Consider the following 15507-nt stretch of genomic DNA (forward strand, 5'->3'; position numbering starts at 1 on the left):
TATACTCATCTTCTCTGTCAGGCAATGACCCACTCACAGATACCACCTGGGCATACATGATCCCATGCCCATGAGTGACAGCTCACATGCATAAAATACACAGGCTAGCCCACAGCTTCCCCTGAGCCTCAAGTCCATGTCCTGCTGACCTGCCCCCATCACAGAAACCAGGCTCTTGAGACCGTGAGCACCTTCTCTTGTTTCTGGCCCTAGCACTTGATGCTAACCCAGGGCTCCAGAGGAGGGTATGCAAAGGCCTGAAAGATGGGGGTGGGAGGGACACACTCAAGGCCAGAGGTCAGCAAGGAAGAAACTAGGAAGTAGAGGTCTCTGGCCAAGCTCTGGCACCTTTCAGCACAGGCACTTCCTCGGACTACTTCAGTGCTAGGCAGGTGGTGGCCTGGGAGGCCTCCCCACCCACCAGAGTCCAAAGACCATAGGTGTGGCTGCTTCCGGGCGGGTTTGCTCACCCTCAGTCCTCCTGATTGCCTGTAGGGCTCTGCCTGAGGCAGCCAGCAGAAGAGCCAAGAGGTACTCCCTCTACCAATACCAGACCATCTGCTTAAACATCAGCCTCCTCAGGAGACCAGACACCACGCCTCACTGGCACCCAGGTAAGGGCCTAACCCTAGGGGCTATCAGGGAATAGCTTGGCCACAGGGGATCCCCAGGGTGAATGTGGGCATCTCTGTGGTTTCCCAGGTTGGGGCCTCTCCCAGCCTCTTCCCAAATTGAGGCAGCAGGATCAGGTCATTTGCTGTGGGCCAAGAAACAGAGCAAGGGGCTCCAGAAAGTTCTCAGAGATGCTTTCCCCGGGGTCTGCCATGTAGATACCCCTTCCCTGCTCTACACCCCTACACAGGGGACACAAAAATCCACATAAGGCTGTGGCAGCTCCCTGTACTCTAAAGGACCAGGCAGGTCAAACTCTCCAGAGCCAAACTGCATCCAGTGTCCCGCACCAGCAGGTGTTTAACCATACCTGCACCAGTGCACAGGAACCTGCAGACCTACAGGGACCATCTGATATGGAAGAGCAGGGCAGGACTGAGCAGAGCAGGGTTCCTGTTTCTTCCACCTAGAAGCAGGAAGTGAGTGACACAGCCTAGGGAGAGGATCCTCGAGGGGCAGAGGAGGGGATCAGGCTTCCAGCACCTCTTCCCCTTAATGAGAAAAGGGGTTCTCCTAAGCAAGGGAACAAAGATCCAACTGCCTTCTCCACGTTCCCATGGTAGCTCACTGGCGTTCATTTTCCCATCTGTGAGTCACCTTATCAGATCTTTGTCATTTTCATAACAGTCCTAATAAATGGGTGTGAGTGCTCACTTATGTTTTGCTCAGGATATTCCAGGATTACATACAACTTAAACATGCCAATTAGATGCATGGAGACACATAAAACCATAATGCATACATGCACATAACACATACCCTTGACCCACATGCATGATTACTATCCCACCCCCACACACAGCACATATGCATGTACCACTTTTAATTATTCTTCAACAGCTGTGTGTTCTAGGCCCCTCTGCTGTTCACCACCTAGTGACAGGGACACATTTATAAGCCAGACAGGTCTAACACATTCTCTAGTAAACCATCATGGTGACCTCAGGGTATCAGAGTCCTCATCTGGGAAGCGGAATTAACAGTCCTTAATTCAGGGGTTTGTTCTGAGAATTAACTGGGTTACTAAAGGCATGGTCCTTAAAACAGTGCTTAGCACTTTAGCACCAAGTAAGCTGAATGAATATCCTGGTGAAGACTGAATGAGGTAGAGTCAGAAGGGGGTTGGTAGCAGGGTCAGAGTACTATCAAGGCTGTTGTGACTGCTACTGCTGTCAGAGAGGAATAGAAAAGGCTAAAAATAACATTGGGGGGGGCACTCTGGGCAGGTGGTGGTTAAAAAGGGCTTTACCAGGGAGGTGATCTGTAAACTGGATTTAAAGGATTTACATGAGGAGGGGATCTAGGAGAGAATATGGAGAAACAGAAAGCAAAAAGGCTGTAGTGGTGGTCTGGCAAGTCCTACAGAGCCCCCTTCCTCTCTCTCCACATATACCATATACATATATATATATATATATATATATGGCAAATTATATAATTTGCCTGTCTCAGTCTCTGTCTCTGTCTGTCTCTTTCTCTCTCTCTCTCTCTCTCTCTCTCTCTCTCTCTCTCTCATTCACATACACTGCTCTTGAGAGGATCCTTAGCTAAGAAGTAACAGGAGCTTCCTCCCCGTTTGCAGAACTAAAGCAGAGCTGGACAAGAGGGTTTGCTGTAGCAGGGAGCACAACTGAGACCTCTGCCCTCCCCACAGAAATAGCTCATTCATGGCATCTTCATATCCAGACCCCAGAGTAGGATTTGAACACAGATCCAAATAATGGGAGGCCAACCATGATGTGACACTCTCTTCCCCAGGCCCTTCCTCCGCTGGCCCATGGCCTCCAAGCCTAATAGGAGGGAGGCTCCTGGTGCAGGACACTGGATGCAGTTTGGCTCTGGAGAGGCCTCCCGGAGCCAAGGGTTTGAGATCTGGTCCTAGAGCCTCATGTGAGAGCAATAGCAGCTGGGGCTTGTATTTCTCTCCCTTATTCTGATGACTGTCTCTGGTTCTTTGGGGTCTAAGGAAGCCATCCTTGGCAGCATCAACATGTCTCGGCCCAGCAGCAGAGCCATTTACTGTAAGTCTCTTGCCTCCCCTGCCCTTCTCAGCTCCCCACTGGCTGAGCTCCCTGAACCCCTCTCCTCTCATCTATTACTCCTCCAATTGCCCAAGCCTCACCTCACTCTTTTACTGCCTCCTGGCCCTGGCTTTGTACCCACAGTGCACCGGAAGGAGTATTCCCAGAACCTGACATCAGAACCTACGCTCCTGCAGCACAGGGTGGAGGTGAGTACTTCTGGGACCCAGGCAGTTTCCAACTAAAGCCAAAGGTTCCTATGCATCCACTGCTTTGCCAGAACATTAACACCCCTTCCTGTCCTTGCCATAGAAGCCAACAGACTAACCTGACAAAATTCTGTGGAATCAGATTCAACAAACCTGAGGCCTAAGCATTAGCTAAGTGCAGGGGAAGACAAGAAGGTGCTCTAGGGTTGGCAGAGAAGCCCTGCTAGAAGTGGTAGGGATGGATATCTGGTCCCTAGACCAGAGTCATATAGAACTATCCTACCAACCCCCTCTTGTTTTCCATCCTGCCTCCTGCCACACCCAATCTAGGGAGGTGCTCTTTGCTCGGGATTTCACATGGCTGGAGGAAGGGCTGCCACTGTGAGCACCAGTGTCATAATAGGTGTGGAGTAGCCTGGGCTTCCAGGTCAGGCTGAGCCACTGGAATGGAATCTCTAGCCCCTCCCAGGTAGAAAGCTGGCATTTTGAGATGCAGTTACCCAATCTGACATCAATACCACAGTAAAAGCAAGTCAGGAGCTACAAGCGGGAGGTCCCAAGAGCTTGCTCAGCTGGGTACATGATGGAGGACACTGCACATGGGGGCAGAAATCACTCCCACCCTGGCAGCCTCAGGTGTTAGGAGACAAGGAAACTCACAGGGCAGTGGATATGGGGCTCCCCAGCCGGAAACATTCAGCTTCTTTGTGGGGTGGGGCTGGGAACTGGCTTCACTTTGGTCTAACAGGCAAGAGCAAGAGCAGACACATTCAGGATGACGGGGTATCAGGCTCTGCTGAATGGCTGGCAATGTGGACACAGAGAGGAGCTGGACCTGAGCAAGGTTGGCTGCCTCCAGTGGCAGGAGGCAGTCTGCATCTCCCTGGCAGTAGACTGGGGCAGAGTTTGAGTGATTCAGGATGGTAGCATTTGGCTATAGGAAGGGAGGGGTCTCTAGAGGAAGGTGGTTAGACCAACGATGGAACTTACATCAGGTAAGGGCTTGAGGGGAGCCTGGGATTTCTACAGCTCTCTCTGTGCAAGAATCAGGAAGAAGTCACTTGACCTTGAGAGCCCTGTGACACTGGGTTAGAAGAGTAGGTAAAACATCTGGGTGAAGAAACAGCTTGAACAAAGGCAGGGGGACAGGCATGTGAGGTCGGGAAGGGTGAAGACCAGCCTGGGGACAAGAGCTCCTAAATGCAGCCTCGGAGGAGCACCGACAACTACCTTTGGAGTCCCAAAATCCTTCATGCAAGCCTTAGACCTAGAAGATCCGGTCAGAACCTGCCTTCTTCTGGCCTTCACATTGCCTACAAAGGTTGCTCTATTGAGAGCCTGTCACCTCCTCCAAAAGGGGAACCAAGGACAAACCTTCCTCCTCTGCTGCCTTTCTCTTGCCTGCTACTACCTGGGACCCTCTTTCCAAACCTTCCTCTCAGACCAGCCTCTTCCTCTCCCCTTAGCATTTGATGACATGTAAGCTGGGAACACAGAGAGTTCAGGAACCCAAGGATGCCCTGCAAAAGCTTCAGGAAATGGATTCACAGGGCCGAGTGTGGAGCCAAGACCTGATCCTGCAGGTCAGAGATGGCTGGATCCAGCTGTTGGACATTGAGACCAAGGTCAGCCTGCTCAGAAAACTCAGCAATGGGCCCTAGGTAACCCAGGTTGCTGAAGAGCAAGCCCAGGCCCTCCACCCACCTCTCCATGCCTCCCCACATCTAACACACACCCAACACTTGGGAGAGACAAAACAGTGACTGGGGACAGAGGCCTAAGAGTCAGGGTAGACATCCAGCCTCAGGCCACCAAAACCCAGGGGTGACCCCATCAAGAACTCCTAGGAAACAAATCTGGCTTTCAGTGACCTCACACTTGGACTTTCCACCTGGCCTAGGAGGAGCTGGACTCTTACCGTCTGGATAACATCAAGGTCATGGATGTGGCACTCAACACCTGTTCCTACAACTCCGTCTTGTCCATCACTGTTCAGGAGTCTGGTCTGCCAAGCACCAGCACTTTGCTTTTCCAGTGCCAGGAAGTGGGGGTGAGTGGCATGGGATCAGTAGTCAGGGGTGGAGTTTGGTGACCATCATACACACACACACACACACACACACACACACACACACACACACATGCATGACTGCTGCTTCTTCCAGGCAGAACAGCTGAGGACCAGCCTGCAGAGGGCCCTGGAGGAGGAGCTGGAACAAAGGTAGGTAGCATCTGCCCAGCCACCTGCAGGATCTCCCAGCTAAAATCTGGGGTCCAACAAGTGAAAGCTTAGAATTGAAAAAGGGCCAGACTATTGAAGAGCTTAGGGAAGATGTTGAAGACACTGGATCCTGTCCCCAGAGATTATGATAGGACCCAGGACAGCCCAGACAGATGAGGCAGAATGGAGTTAGGGAAGGCACAGGTAAAGACTAAGGGCCAGGAATGGGGTTCCTGGAGAGAGTGGTGTTGCCTATGAGCACTGGGGTGGGAATGTGGGCTAAGTCTGTCCCAACAACCTTGTCAAAGATATGTCTTTCACCATGTCCTTAGCAGACCTCAATTTGGAGGACCTCATCCAGGCCAGGCCAGATGGAGGGGACCTTCTTTGGAAAGGCCACTCCCTATACAACAGACACCTCCTCTGGAGCAGAGGTCCCTTCCAGAACAGCCCCACCATATGTTCTCAGAGCACAGTAAGTTTGAGTGTGAGGGTAGGTGGAGAAGAAAGTTTGGATCAAGTCAAAGAAGCTCTAGGCTCATGGTCCCCCAACTTCCATTGCAGGCATCCCCCTATCCCCAAGGCCTCTTACACACTACCCCAGTGCCAGAGAGCCCAGTGCCTTTTCTCTGTCTCCTCCTCCAAGGCGGACCCCATCTCCTGAGGACCCAGGGAGGGATGAGGTAACTACAGATGATCTCAGGCTTACTGGGACATTCTGGTCTTGGGGAAAAGGAGAATGCTCACCCTCAGGAGGCCAGGTTCCCAGGGTGGACAGGGAAGGCTTGGGCTGATGAAGAACAAACAGGCTTTGGATCCCAGGCTAGGACTGAGGTTTGGGCTTATGATGGGAGGGTAGTAAGGGGCAGGGTTGGGAGTTTTAGGGTTGGTCTAATTGCCCCTTCAAGGCCATGGGTTTTTTGGGGGGCCCAGGAGGTGCTGAATCATGTCCTAAGGGACATTGAGCTGTTCTCGGTAAAACTGAAGGAAAACCAGGGAAAGGCAAACCGTAAGAAGAGGAAACTTAGGAAAAAAAAGAGCAAGTCTCAGAAGGGTGAGTGATGAGGGCCAGGAGGGAGGAGCGGGGGTATCTTGAGATGATCCATGACCCTGCCTTACTCTGTCTCCCACAGGGATAACACAGGAAGAGTACATTGACTGCTACCAGAAGATCAAATTCAGCTTCAACCTACTGGTTGGTGGCTTCTGCCAGCTCTGGGTCCCTCTCCCCAAACTCCCTCTATGACCTGGTATCAGCCATCCCAAACCTTTCCCTTTTCCAGTTTCTCCTCCTCTGGGGACTTTTGGAGGCTCTAAGTCAAGGCACAAAACAATTATGGGGTGCTGGGGTCCTGATGAAGGGCTGCAGGGGGGAGTGTGGTAAACAACATTGCCCTGTGTCTCCAGGGGAAGCTGGCTTTCAGGCTACAAGAGACGAGCGCCCCTGAGTTTGTGCATCTTATCTTCCAAACCCTGCAATTCGTGAGTAGAGATCAGACAGGGTGGTAAAGGGGACAGGATAGAGTCAAGAAAGAGAAAAGGAAGGCATAGAGGCCAAGGGAGTGCCAGGGCAGAGGGTACTGTGGAGTTTACCCTTTATTCGACATGCCTGCTTCCTCAAGACCAAGACAGCATCCTGGTGTGCACAGCCTGCCCAACACATGTGATGGGCTAGTAAAGTAGCCAAGGACACCAGGGCTTTGAGGGAGATAGACAGGAGGCAAGGAAGCAGAGCTGGAGTCCCTGACCATTTCCTGCTCCCCTGTGGTCTAGATATGCTGACATCTTCCATTTCTACCTCCACCCTAGATCCTATCCCAGTGCCCTGAGGCTGGCCTTGCAAGCCAAGTGATCTCACCCCTCCTCACTCCCAAAGCCGTTGACCTGTTGCAGTCCTGTCTAAGCCCACCTGAGAGTAACCTCTGGCAGTCACTGGGCATGGCCTGGACCACCAGCCAGTAAGTGAAAATGAGGGGCATGAGTAAGATGCCATATCTTGGCCTTTTGCTACACTATCACAAGCCAGAAACATTTCCAGAGAACTTTGGGCCTCTATATGGAGCTCCCAACTTTCCATGAAATACTGCTTTTACCCACTATAAGGAAAGGCATTACCCAGAATAAAAGAACAATCCTTCCCAAGAAAGGAGCAATACCAAACTTCTGCTGAAATGTTTGCTCATTTTTGTCAGGGAAAAGGTAAAAACTTTGTCTCAGTTCAGCCCAGAATTTAAGTATGACTGGTATTAGGATGCCGCACCTCTAACATCAGTTAGTTAAATCCAGCAAGTTTCCAGATAGGAGCCAAGAAAGCAAGAAAGGCCAAGCTGGTATGACTGTGGCAGGGTAAGGGTTGGAGCCATCAGGAAGCTCACCAGGACAATTCACTGAGGTGTAAAGGAACAAGTCACAAAGACCACACAGCTGGGCCCCCCAGGTAAGCAGTCCCACCGTGTGTGTGGCAGAACAGTATTAAAGTGACAGGTGGGCAATGGTGAGAGAGGCATGTACGTCTCCAGTGTGGTTTCTATCAAGCATGGTTGGTTCTATTCTATGTTAGCAGGGGGTAGAGCTCTGGAAGATGGTTACATGAAGGTGGCAAAAGTAGACGTAGTTAGAAGGCAAAAAGAAATTGTAGAGTTAAAAGAAAACCCAAAGGCATAAGAATGCAAACTAAGAGAGAAGAGAAAGTCAGAGAAGTCAACAAGGAAGTAAGCCAGTTTTTCCCAGCAAGATCTTTGCCTAATGAGCAATTCTTTCCAGTTCAGTCCCATATAACGTTTTTGTTCGGTTTGCTTAAAGACATGAATTGATTCAATACAGCCTACCTATTGTGGCGGTAAAATACACGTAACACACAAATGTACCATTGTCAGTATATAATTCACCAGCATAGCAATGCTGTACATCCAGGACCATTGTCTATTTCCAGACCCTTTTCATCAGCCCAAACAAAAAGTCTGTACCTCTTAAACAATAATCTCCCATCTCCCCTGCCCTCACCCCCTAGCTACCTATATTTTATGTCCCCATAAATTTCCCTGTTCCAGGTACTCATGCAAGTGAAATCAGACAGGGTTCGTCTTTTTGTGGCCAGTTTATTTTATCAGCACATCCTCAAAGTTAATCCATGTTGTAGCACGTGCCAGAATTTCCTTCCTTTCATATGGTTGTGTCACATTTTGTTTATCCTTTATTCATCAGTGGACATTTGGATTGTTCATACCCCCAAATGAACTATTTTATATACTTTCTTGATTTGACCACTAAAATGAAATAATTTATAAATTCTGGACCTCTCATAACAGTGGACTAAAATACTGGATATCTGGTCTTAGAGCCTATTTCCTACATCTGTTCTGGGCTTACATCATCTGTGGGGATAGCTCTAATATCTGTCTGGTATTAGCAAGAGAGGAAAATAGTTTCTGCAGTGGACTCAAACAAGAAGACTTCAAATACTTTTAATTGAGTCACTTCAACTTTTTGTTTGTTTGTTTGTTTGTTTGTTTTGAGACATGGTCTCCCTGGAACTCCCTGGAACTATATAAACCAGGCTGGCTTTGATCTCACAGATATCTGCCTGTCTCCACCCCCTGAGTGCTGGGATTACTATGCCTGGCTTAGGCACTTTAACACTGAATATCCATGTTAGATATGTAATTTTGTTTCAAAACCCAGCCTTATTTTAAGAAGTTGAGACACAGTCAATAAAGTGCATGCTGCACAGGTATGAGGACCTGAGTTCAGATCCCTAGCACCCACAGAAAAGCCAAGCACAGCAGCATACATCTCTAACCCCAGTGTGGGGTGAAGGTAGAGGGTAGAGAAAAGAAAATCCCTGGAGCTCACTAGTTGGCCAGCCTAGCTAAACAGATGAACTTCAGGTTCGCTGAGAGACCCTGTTTCAAAAAATAAAGTAGAAAGAGATCAAGGAAGGTACTTGACTTTAACCTCTTGCTTCCATGTACAAAAACACGCATTCACACATGCATACTCCCATACCAATATGCACATACACCCCCCCTACACACATACACATACCACAGAATATTTTAGACATTAGAAAATTGAATTGACATATATACTTTTTTACCAATATCCATAAAGATGCCAGGTGCCAGAGCACCATAAAGGTGGTGCTTATCTTTAATCCCAGTGCTCAGGAAGCAGAGGCTGGTGGCTCTCTCTGAGTTCAAGGCCAGCCTGCTCTACATAGCAAGTTCCAGGCCATTCAGAGATACATAGTGAAACTCTGTCTCAAAAAAAGCAAAAATAATATCCATAAAGATACAAAACAATCCCTGTATTAATAAAATGGTAAACTTCTGATAAATAATACATTAAATCAGATATGCCTTTAGTTTCTAATTTCTTAAAATAACTAGAAATGAATAATAGATTGTAAAAAAAAACACAAAAATGGAATGGAAATGTAAAAGTCCTTAAAAGAATTCATTTCTGACAAATTGCATTTAGGGGCTTAATTTTAGACAGAACGACTAGAAGTTATAAGTAACACTAAATGCTGTGATAGTAGAGAAAGATGGGGACCACACAAGATTATTGGATTTGGCAATCAGGAGATGATCAGAAAAACTTTTCCCCTAGTGCTGGGGTCCAAACCCAGGGCCTTGCGTGTGCTAGGCAAGTGCTCTATAGCTGAGCTATGTAATGCCTCCCCAGCCTGACTGTCCAGATTTTAAGTGGACTAGCTTTCATTGAGTAGTGGCAGAGGTTGAAATCAAAGGTGAAAGAACATAGGCAGAACACATAAGTGCATTTCCAGGAAGCTTGGTAAAGAGGCGATCACAGGAAAATAGCTTAATTGAGCCGTAACACAGTTAACAGAAGGCCTGAGTATTTTTTAGGACAAAGAAAAAGCACCAACGAAGAAGATCTGGAAGAAGGAAGAGTTTATTCCTAGTAAAGAAACATGTATTAGCTACTGTCTGTACCATAGCTGTAGTACTAGAAAGACAACCCCCGAGAAGTTCAATGTAAGAAACAGACATGTGTGAATCATGTGCAGTGTGGGAGGGTATACCAAAATCACAGTGAATATTCACCTCTGCCCCAGCGAGGCAGGGAGAGGAACATCTCAAGGCAAGTGGGCATCCTCAGGAAGCTAAGCCTGGAGGCAATGAACAGCACAGCTCTGAGCCATAGGGGAGAGGGCAGCTGAGAGGCAAGTACCAGCCCCATCCTGGCATCAGTCAGAGTAGCCCCACTGGGATGAGTCTCCTTAGGTGTTCTTATGCTATTTAGCTAGAAAGGAAGAGACCTGCTTCTAGGACACTGCCAACAATTTGAAAAGTACTAAATGAACCAGGCATGGTGGCATAAGCCTATAATCCCAGCTACTCTGGTGGCTGAGGCAGAATTACAAGTCCAAGATCTTCCAGAGCTACAGAATGAGTTCAAGGCCAGCCTGGCGACTTAAAGAGAACCTGTCTCAAAACAAAACAAAAAAACACCAAACAAACAAAAACCAAAAACCATGGCTGATCTGACCCCCAAAAGAGTCTTCCAGCTTCTAAGCCTAATATTCTACCATTTTAATTCTAAACCTCAATGATGGTGATCAAGTGTTCACTGTGTTCCTAGGGAGGTGACACAGCTGCACTTTAGGACCAACGAAAGGCTAGTCCACAGATATCTGCACTGTGGAACTTGTTCCTACTTAGCTGTTGGCTCCTTTGTGGGTTTCCTATGGCCTTTCATCTCTGTCCGTGGGCCTTGTCCCCATTAGCTAGAAATCCCTGAGGCTAAGTCTTCTCACCTCCTCCCTTCTCCACATCCCACAGCCTGGTACAGATTGGCCATGGACTCAGCTTTTTTTCTCTCCCCAGGGTTGACTGGATAGGCGATGAGCCACCAATCTACCAACCCATGTTCTCTGATGGCTGGCAGCTTCCAGAGCTCTCCTCCATGGTAAGGGCTGCTTAGCACTGAGCTCTACATAGAGCTCTTCTAGTCCAGATCGCAGTCACATGACAACTAAGTGGTGGGTTTATGTGGGTCACCTGTTGGGGTGGTAGGCAGGGAACAAGAGGCAGCCATATGGGCCTGTGATGGTTTAAAGGTCCAACTCTAACTCACTTGTTTTCATTCCTTACAGCAACGCTTAGAACGTCAGGATTCTCTCTCCCTCCGGTATGCCATGAGTTTAGTGAGGACTGCGTGGTCTTGGGGAGGGAGGGAAAGCGCAAAACCCTTTTCATCTGTGAATCTCCACATCCCAGACCTTCTGTGCTCTCTTTTAGTCAGTGACAGATACACGCAAAGATATTTCTTTGCATATATTTTCACCCTACCTTGGATGAAAATGCAGTTTCTTACCTCCTAGGTTCCAATCGCCTTTTCACAAATGCCTCTGATTTCCCACAGTTCAGATATAAAGTGCTCAGAGGACAGCTCAGATATAGAAAATTGCTAAAAATGTTTTCAGAGATCAGTGATATTTCAAACCCCTCCTTTCTGCAAAAAATTCCTACCCCAATCTCCTCCTAAGATGGCTGCCATCAAACTTTATGGAAACCCCAAAGTCACCTCCAGACTGAAGCTAAGAGCTATCTAAGGCTCTTGGGGTTGGTGCAGGGCACAGTTCCCATTCTCCAGCTGTCCCCACTCTGTCTCTTATGCCAGAAATTCTGGGTTGAGGAGCAGTTTTCACTTTGCTGAGGATGAGACACACAACCATAGCCCTCGGCATGGGAATTCTGACTGCGGGCCCCCCAGCCCCAGACCTGTCAAGCCAGTCCTGAAGATGCAAGTCCTGTATGAATTTGAAGCGAGGAACCCCCAGGAACTGACTGTGGTCCAGGGAGAAGTGCTAGAGGTAAAGCCTGTGCTTAAAGCCAGAAAAGAAGGTGGCTGGTAGGAGCTACAGGTAGCCTAGAGTGGGTTCTGTGGTTATGGGGCTGCCAGGATGGGTAGCCTAAAGAGAGAGAGAAAGAAAGCAGGAAAGAACAGGAAGGGACAAAACCTTGGGGACAGAGGAGGACAGAGGCTCTTATAACTGACATGGTGACTCTTGGCAGGTTCTGGACCAGAGCAAGCGATGGTGGCTGGTGAAGAATGCGGCAGGACAGACTGGCTACATCCCCAGCAATATCCTAGAACCTCTGCAGATGGGAACCCCTGGAAGCCACAGCCAGTCTTCCTTTAGGGTACTACCCAGCCTAGGATACCCAGAAGCCCTGAGTCCTGGGTCAGAGGATGGGACAGAGAAGATTCAATAACAAGTGGAGGGATAGTCCTGGTTCAGTTTAATCAGTAGCACCGCCTGCTTCCTGGGTGCCAAGTTCATCACACGGCAAAGAATAAGTCAGGGTTCCTGCCACACCTGAAAAACCAGGAGCCCAGTGATTTGATGGGATCCCATAGAAAGGGCCCAATATGGAAGGTTGCATATGGTTGTGAGATGGGATGAACTCTGACTTGTAGTGTCCCTTGATTCTAGGCTCCAATGCTTCGACTTAGCTCAAAGCCTGAGGAGGTCACTGCCTGGCTGCAAGCAGAGAACTTCTCCACTGTGTGAGTGTCCAGCCCCATGAGGGGTGAGGGAAGAGCCTTGTCAAGGGCTCAGGTGGGAACCACAGACCCCCAGAGGCCTGGTCTCCATTGTACATGACAACTCCATCCTAGGCTATCTGTGTTGAGTGAAAGAAGATGAGAGGGATGATAGGGGCCTATGATAGGGGCATCAAGTCCAGAGACTTTATCATATTGAAGAAGAAAAGATCAGGGTAGTGAACTCTAGAAGGACCTGGGCTTTCGCCTCAGCCACCCATCCCAGAAAATTCTGTTCTACAACACTTTTGCCCTTGAACTTGGAAGTTCAGGAATTGAGGCCAAAACCAATTGGTTTAGTTTTGTACTTTCAGATACCTAATTCCTGTAACCTTAACTTTCCTTCTCTACACAAATACTAAGGCCCAGCATCCTTCGACCTCAACTCTGGTGTATCCCACCATTTTTATTCACAGCACTGTAAGGACTCTTGGGTCCCTGGTGGGGAGCCAGCTACTTCGCATGAGACCTGGGGAGCTTCAGATGCTGTGTCCACAAGAGGCCCCACGAATCCAAGCCCGGCTGGAGGCTGTCAGAAGAATGCTGGGGGTGAGGAAGCCCTAAGGTCTTGACTCCCACTAAGAAGGTTTAGTCTTCCCAGAATGAGAAAGGGAGAGCTGGGTGGACCAGGCCTGGGTGGAACTGAGCACAGACAACACTGGGCATAGGACATTTGTCCAGGGGTTCCGTTTCATGCATTTAGCTGTCCTTGAAGTTCCAAGCATACTGATGGCATGAACTCTGGGGCTCCCTCACTTGGAACCAGCCCCATTTGAATCCTTTTCTTCCTTCAGATAAGCCCTTAACACCAGCTCCAACATCTTCAAGACCAAGGACCTCTTATATGCAAGACGGATTATTTGGTACCCCCTTAGAGCCCTCTAAAGTCCTCTTTCAGCATCCTAGTTTGTGATTAACCAAATACCCCTGATCACACAGCAAAGAGGATAAAAAACCCTAGACACTGAGGCAAATGGTACCCCTCTTGCTGGGTTGGAAGCCCTCTCCAGTTGCTACCTATTTATTTCACTCCTCTCCCTAAGCTTGGCATATTTATAACTAGGCTTTCCAAGAGTCTCTTCAGTCCCTCTCCTATCCAATAAAAAGCATCTTTAAGACTGTCACATGCCTCCCTTACAGTTTCTTCTGGACCAGATGAGAACTAAAGGCAGGGGGCAGGAAGGCTGGGTCTCTGGGCATGAAACAGCAGCAACCCTGTAATCATTACTGGCCAGACTATCGGAATGAAAGAGAATTCACATTGCAAGTGGGAGCTGAGGGTCAGCCTCTGGGACTTACAGTCCACACTCTCCCTACTCTCTTTCTAAATAAACTCCCAAATGAAACAATGCTCACCATTGCTATCCTTCCATAAACATGTCTCCCAATCTAATCCAACGCTCCCAGCACAGCTGAGGACACAGCACATCACAGCAGCAAAGAGCTCTCTGCTGGCAGCTACTGGCTTTGATTGTCACACTGTCTGGTGATCCAAGGAAGCATTAAGGTACACCAGGCTCTCCCTGGAAACCTCCTCTTTCAATGCAACTTTTGTCCCTTGCTGTTAGGTCAGTCACTGGGAGTTCCTTTCCACCTGTTTCTGCAGTAGCAGAACACAGAAATATTGCACTGGAAAGTGAAAGTCCCTGGTCTGCTGTGTGAACTCCGGCAAGTCAGTCCACTCTGAATCTCTGTGCTCAGGCTAAGTGAAGAGTTTGGGCTGTCTGTAGCTTCTAGTATCTTTCGGTGTAGATAGAGTTTCAATCTCAAAGCTCATGGAATGAACTCCTGTCTCCACATAAGAGGAGCTGTGCTTTTGCTGATTTACTTTACAGATAAAGTTTGATGTTCTTGTGAATTCAAGGACCACTTGTAGTTAAGATGTTCCCTGAAATCTCTTTTAGCTGAATTTAACCATGACCTCCATATCAGCTGGAGCGGAGTGCCCTATTTTCAGTGTGTCTCTATCATTCAACTTACAAGCCTCCGAAAATCGTTTCTTGTAGCTGGTAACACAAACCAGGAAAGCAAAACTTTCCCCTCACAAAAGAGAAAAAAGGTGAAACTCTTTAAGAGTCTGACTTGTCAAGGGTAAATTTAACTGGAAAAGTTGGGAAGGAGGAAATATCGGGTTATCTCAGAGACAAAGGGGCCATAAAACCAGGGAAACCCTACAGGATTAGGGAAAAAAAAAAAAGTTGCATCCCCGTGTTCTCCAACCTCAAAGAAAAGGCCATAGCAGGGTTAGATGTTATAAAGCTATCCAAAGTGGAACTAGCAAAAGTAAAGTGTTAGACAGCCCTCAATGAACCCCAGATCTCCCACAGAATGTGTGCATCTTCTCCAGACTTCAGTTCCTTCTTCTATAAAATGAACATTAACACCTACATCACAGAGTTGTTTAGCCTGCATTGGAAGACGATAGCTAACACTGAGACACCTCTTCTATTGCCTGGCATGTCACAGTGCTCTGTAAGTGCTGGTCTCCTGCGTCAGGTTAATCTGTCACTGGCTTTTTGTTTTCTTATGAGGAAAACCTAGGCATTATAAATTCACATGTTCCTATTTCTTTTCTCTTTTTCTTTCTTTCTTTTTTTGTTTTTAGCAAAATGTTCTTTTATAAAGTCCCAGGCTTGCTTCAGCTAAATTAATGGAAAAGCATGATCTCCCACACCCAGGCTAGAACAGAGGCTAGAAGCCCTGAGTGGCTGTGCTGTGGAGGGTGGGCAGAGCAGCTCTGGACTCCCTGACTCCCACACCTCCACAATCAGCTCACAAATCCTATCTCCTCTGCTCAGCCTGGGCACTG

General features: G+C 48.2%; 1 protein-coding gene across 1 annotated transcript; it reads left to right on the top strand.

The window, feature by feature from the left end:
• Positions 1-533: 533 nt before the first annotated feature.
• On the top strand, positions 534-13813 carry Eps8l3 (EPS8 like 3). The gene is made up of 19 exons (XM_017802529.1): positions 534-614; positions 2639-2693; positions 2838-2902; positions 4369-4527; positions 4803-4952; positions 5068-5123; positions 5456-5598; positions 5688-5806; positions 6057-6177; positions 6257-6318; positions 6531-6605; positions 6933-7081; positions 10976-11057; positions 11245-11279; positions 11772-11964; positions 12167-12295; positions 12589-12662; positions 13115-13247; positions 13493-13813. The coding sequence occupies exons 2-19, from the start codon at positions 2663-2665 to the stop codon at positions 13502-13504; spliced, it is 1788 nt and encodes a 595-aa protein (XP_017658018.1). The 5' UTR covers positions 534-614; positions 2639-2662; the 3' UTR covers positions 13505-13813.
• The last annotated feature ends 1694 nt before the right edge of the window (positions 13814-15507 follow it).

The sequence above is a fragment of the Nannospalax galili genome, unplaced genomic scaffold, assembly GCF_000622305.1.
Source record: "Nannospalax galili isolate Female #2095 unplaced genomic scaffold, S.galili_v1.0 scaffold5, whole genome shotgun sequence".
Classification (NCBI taxonomy): domain Eukaryota; kingdom Metazoa; phylum Chordata; class Mammalia; order Rodentia; family Spalacidae; genus Nannospalax; species Nannospalax galili.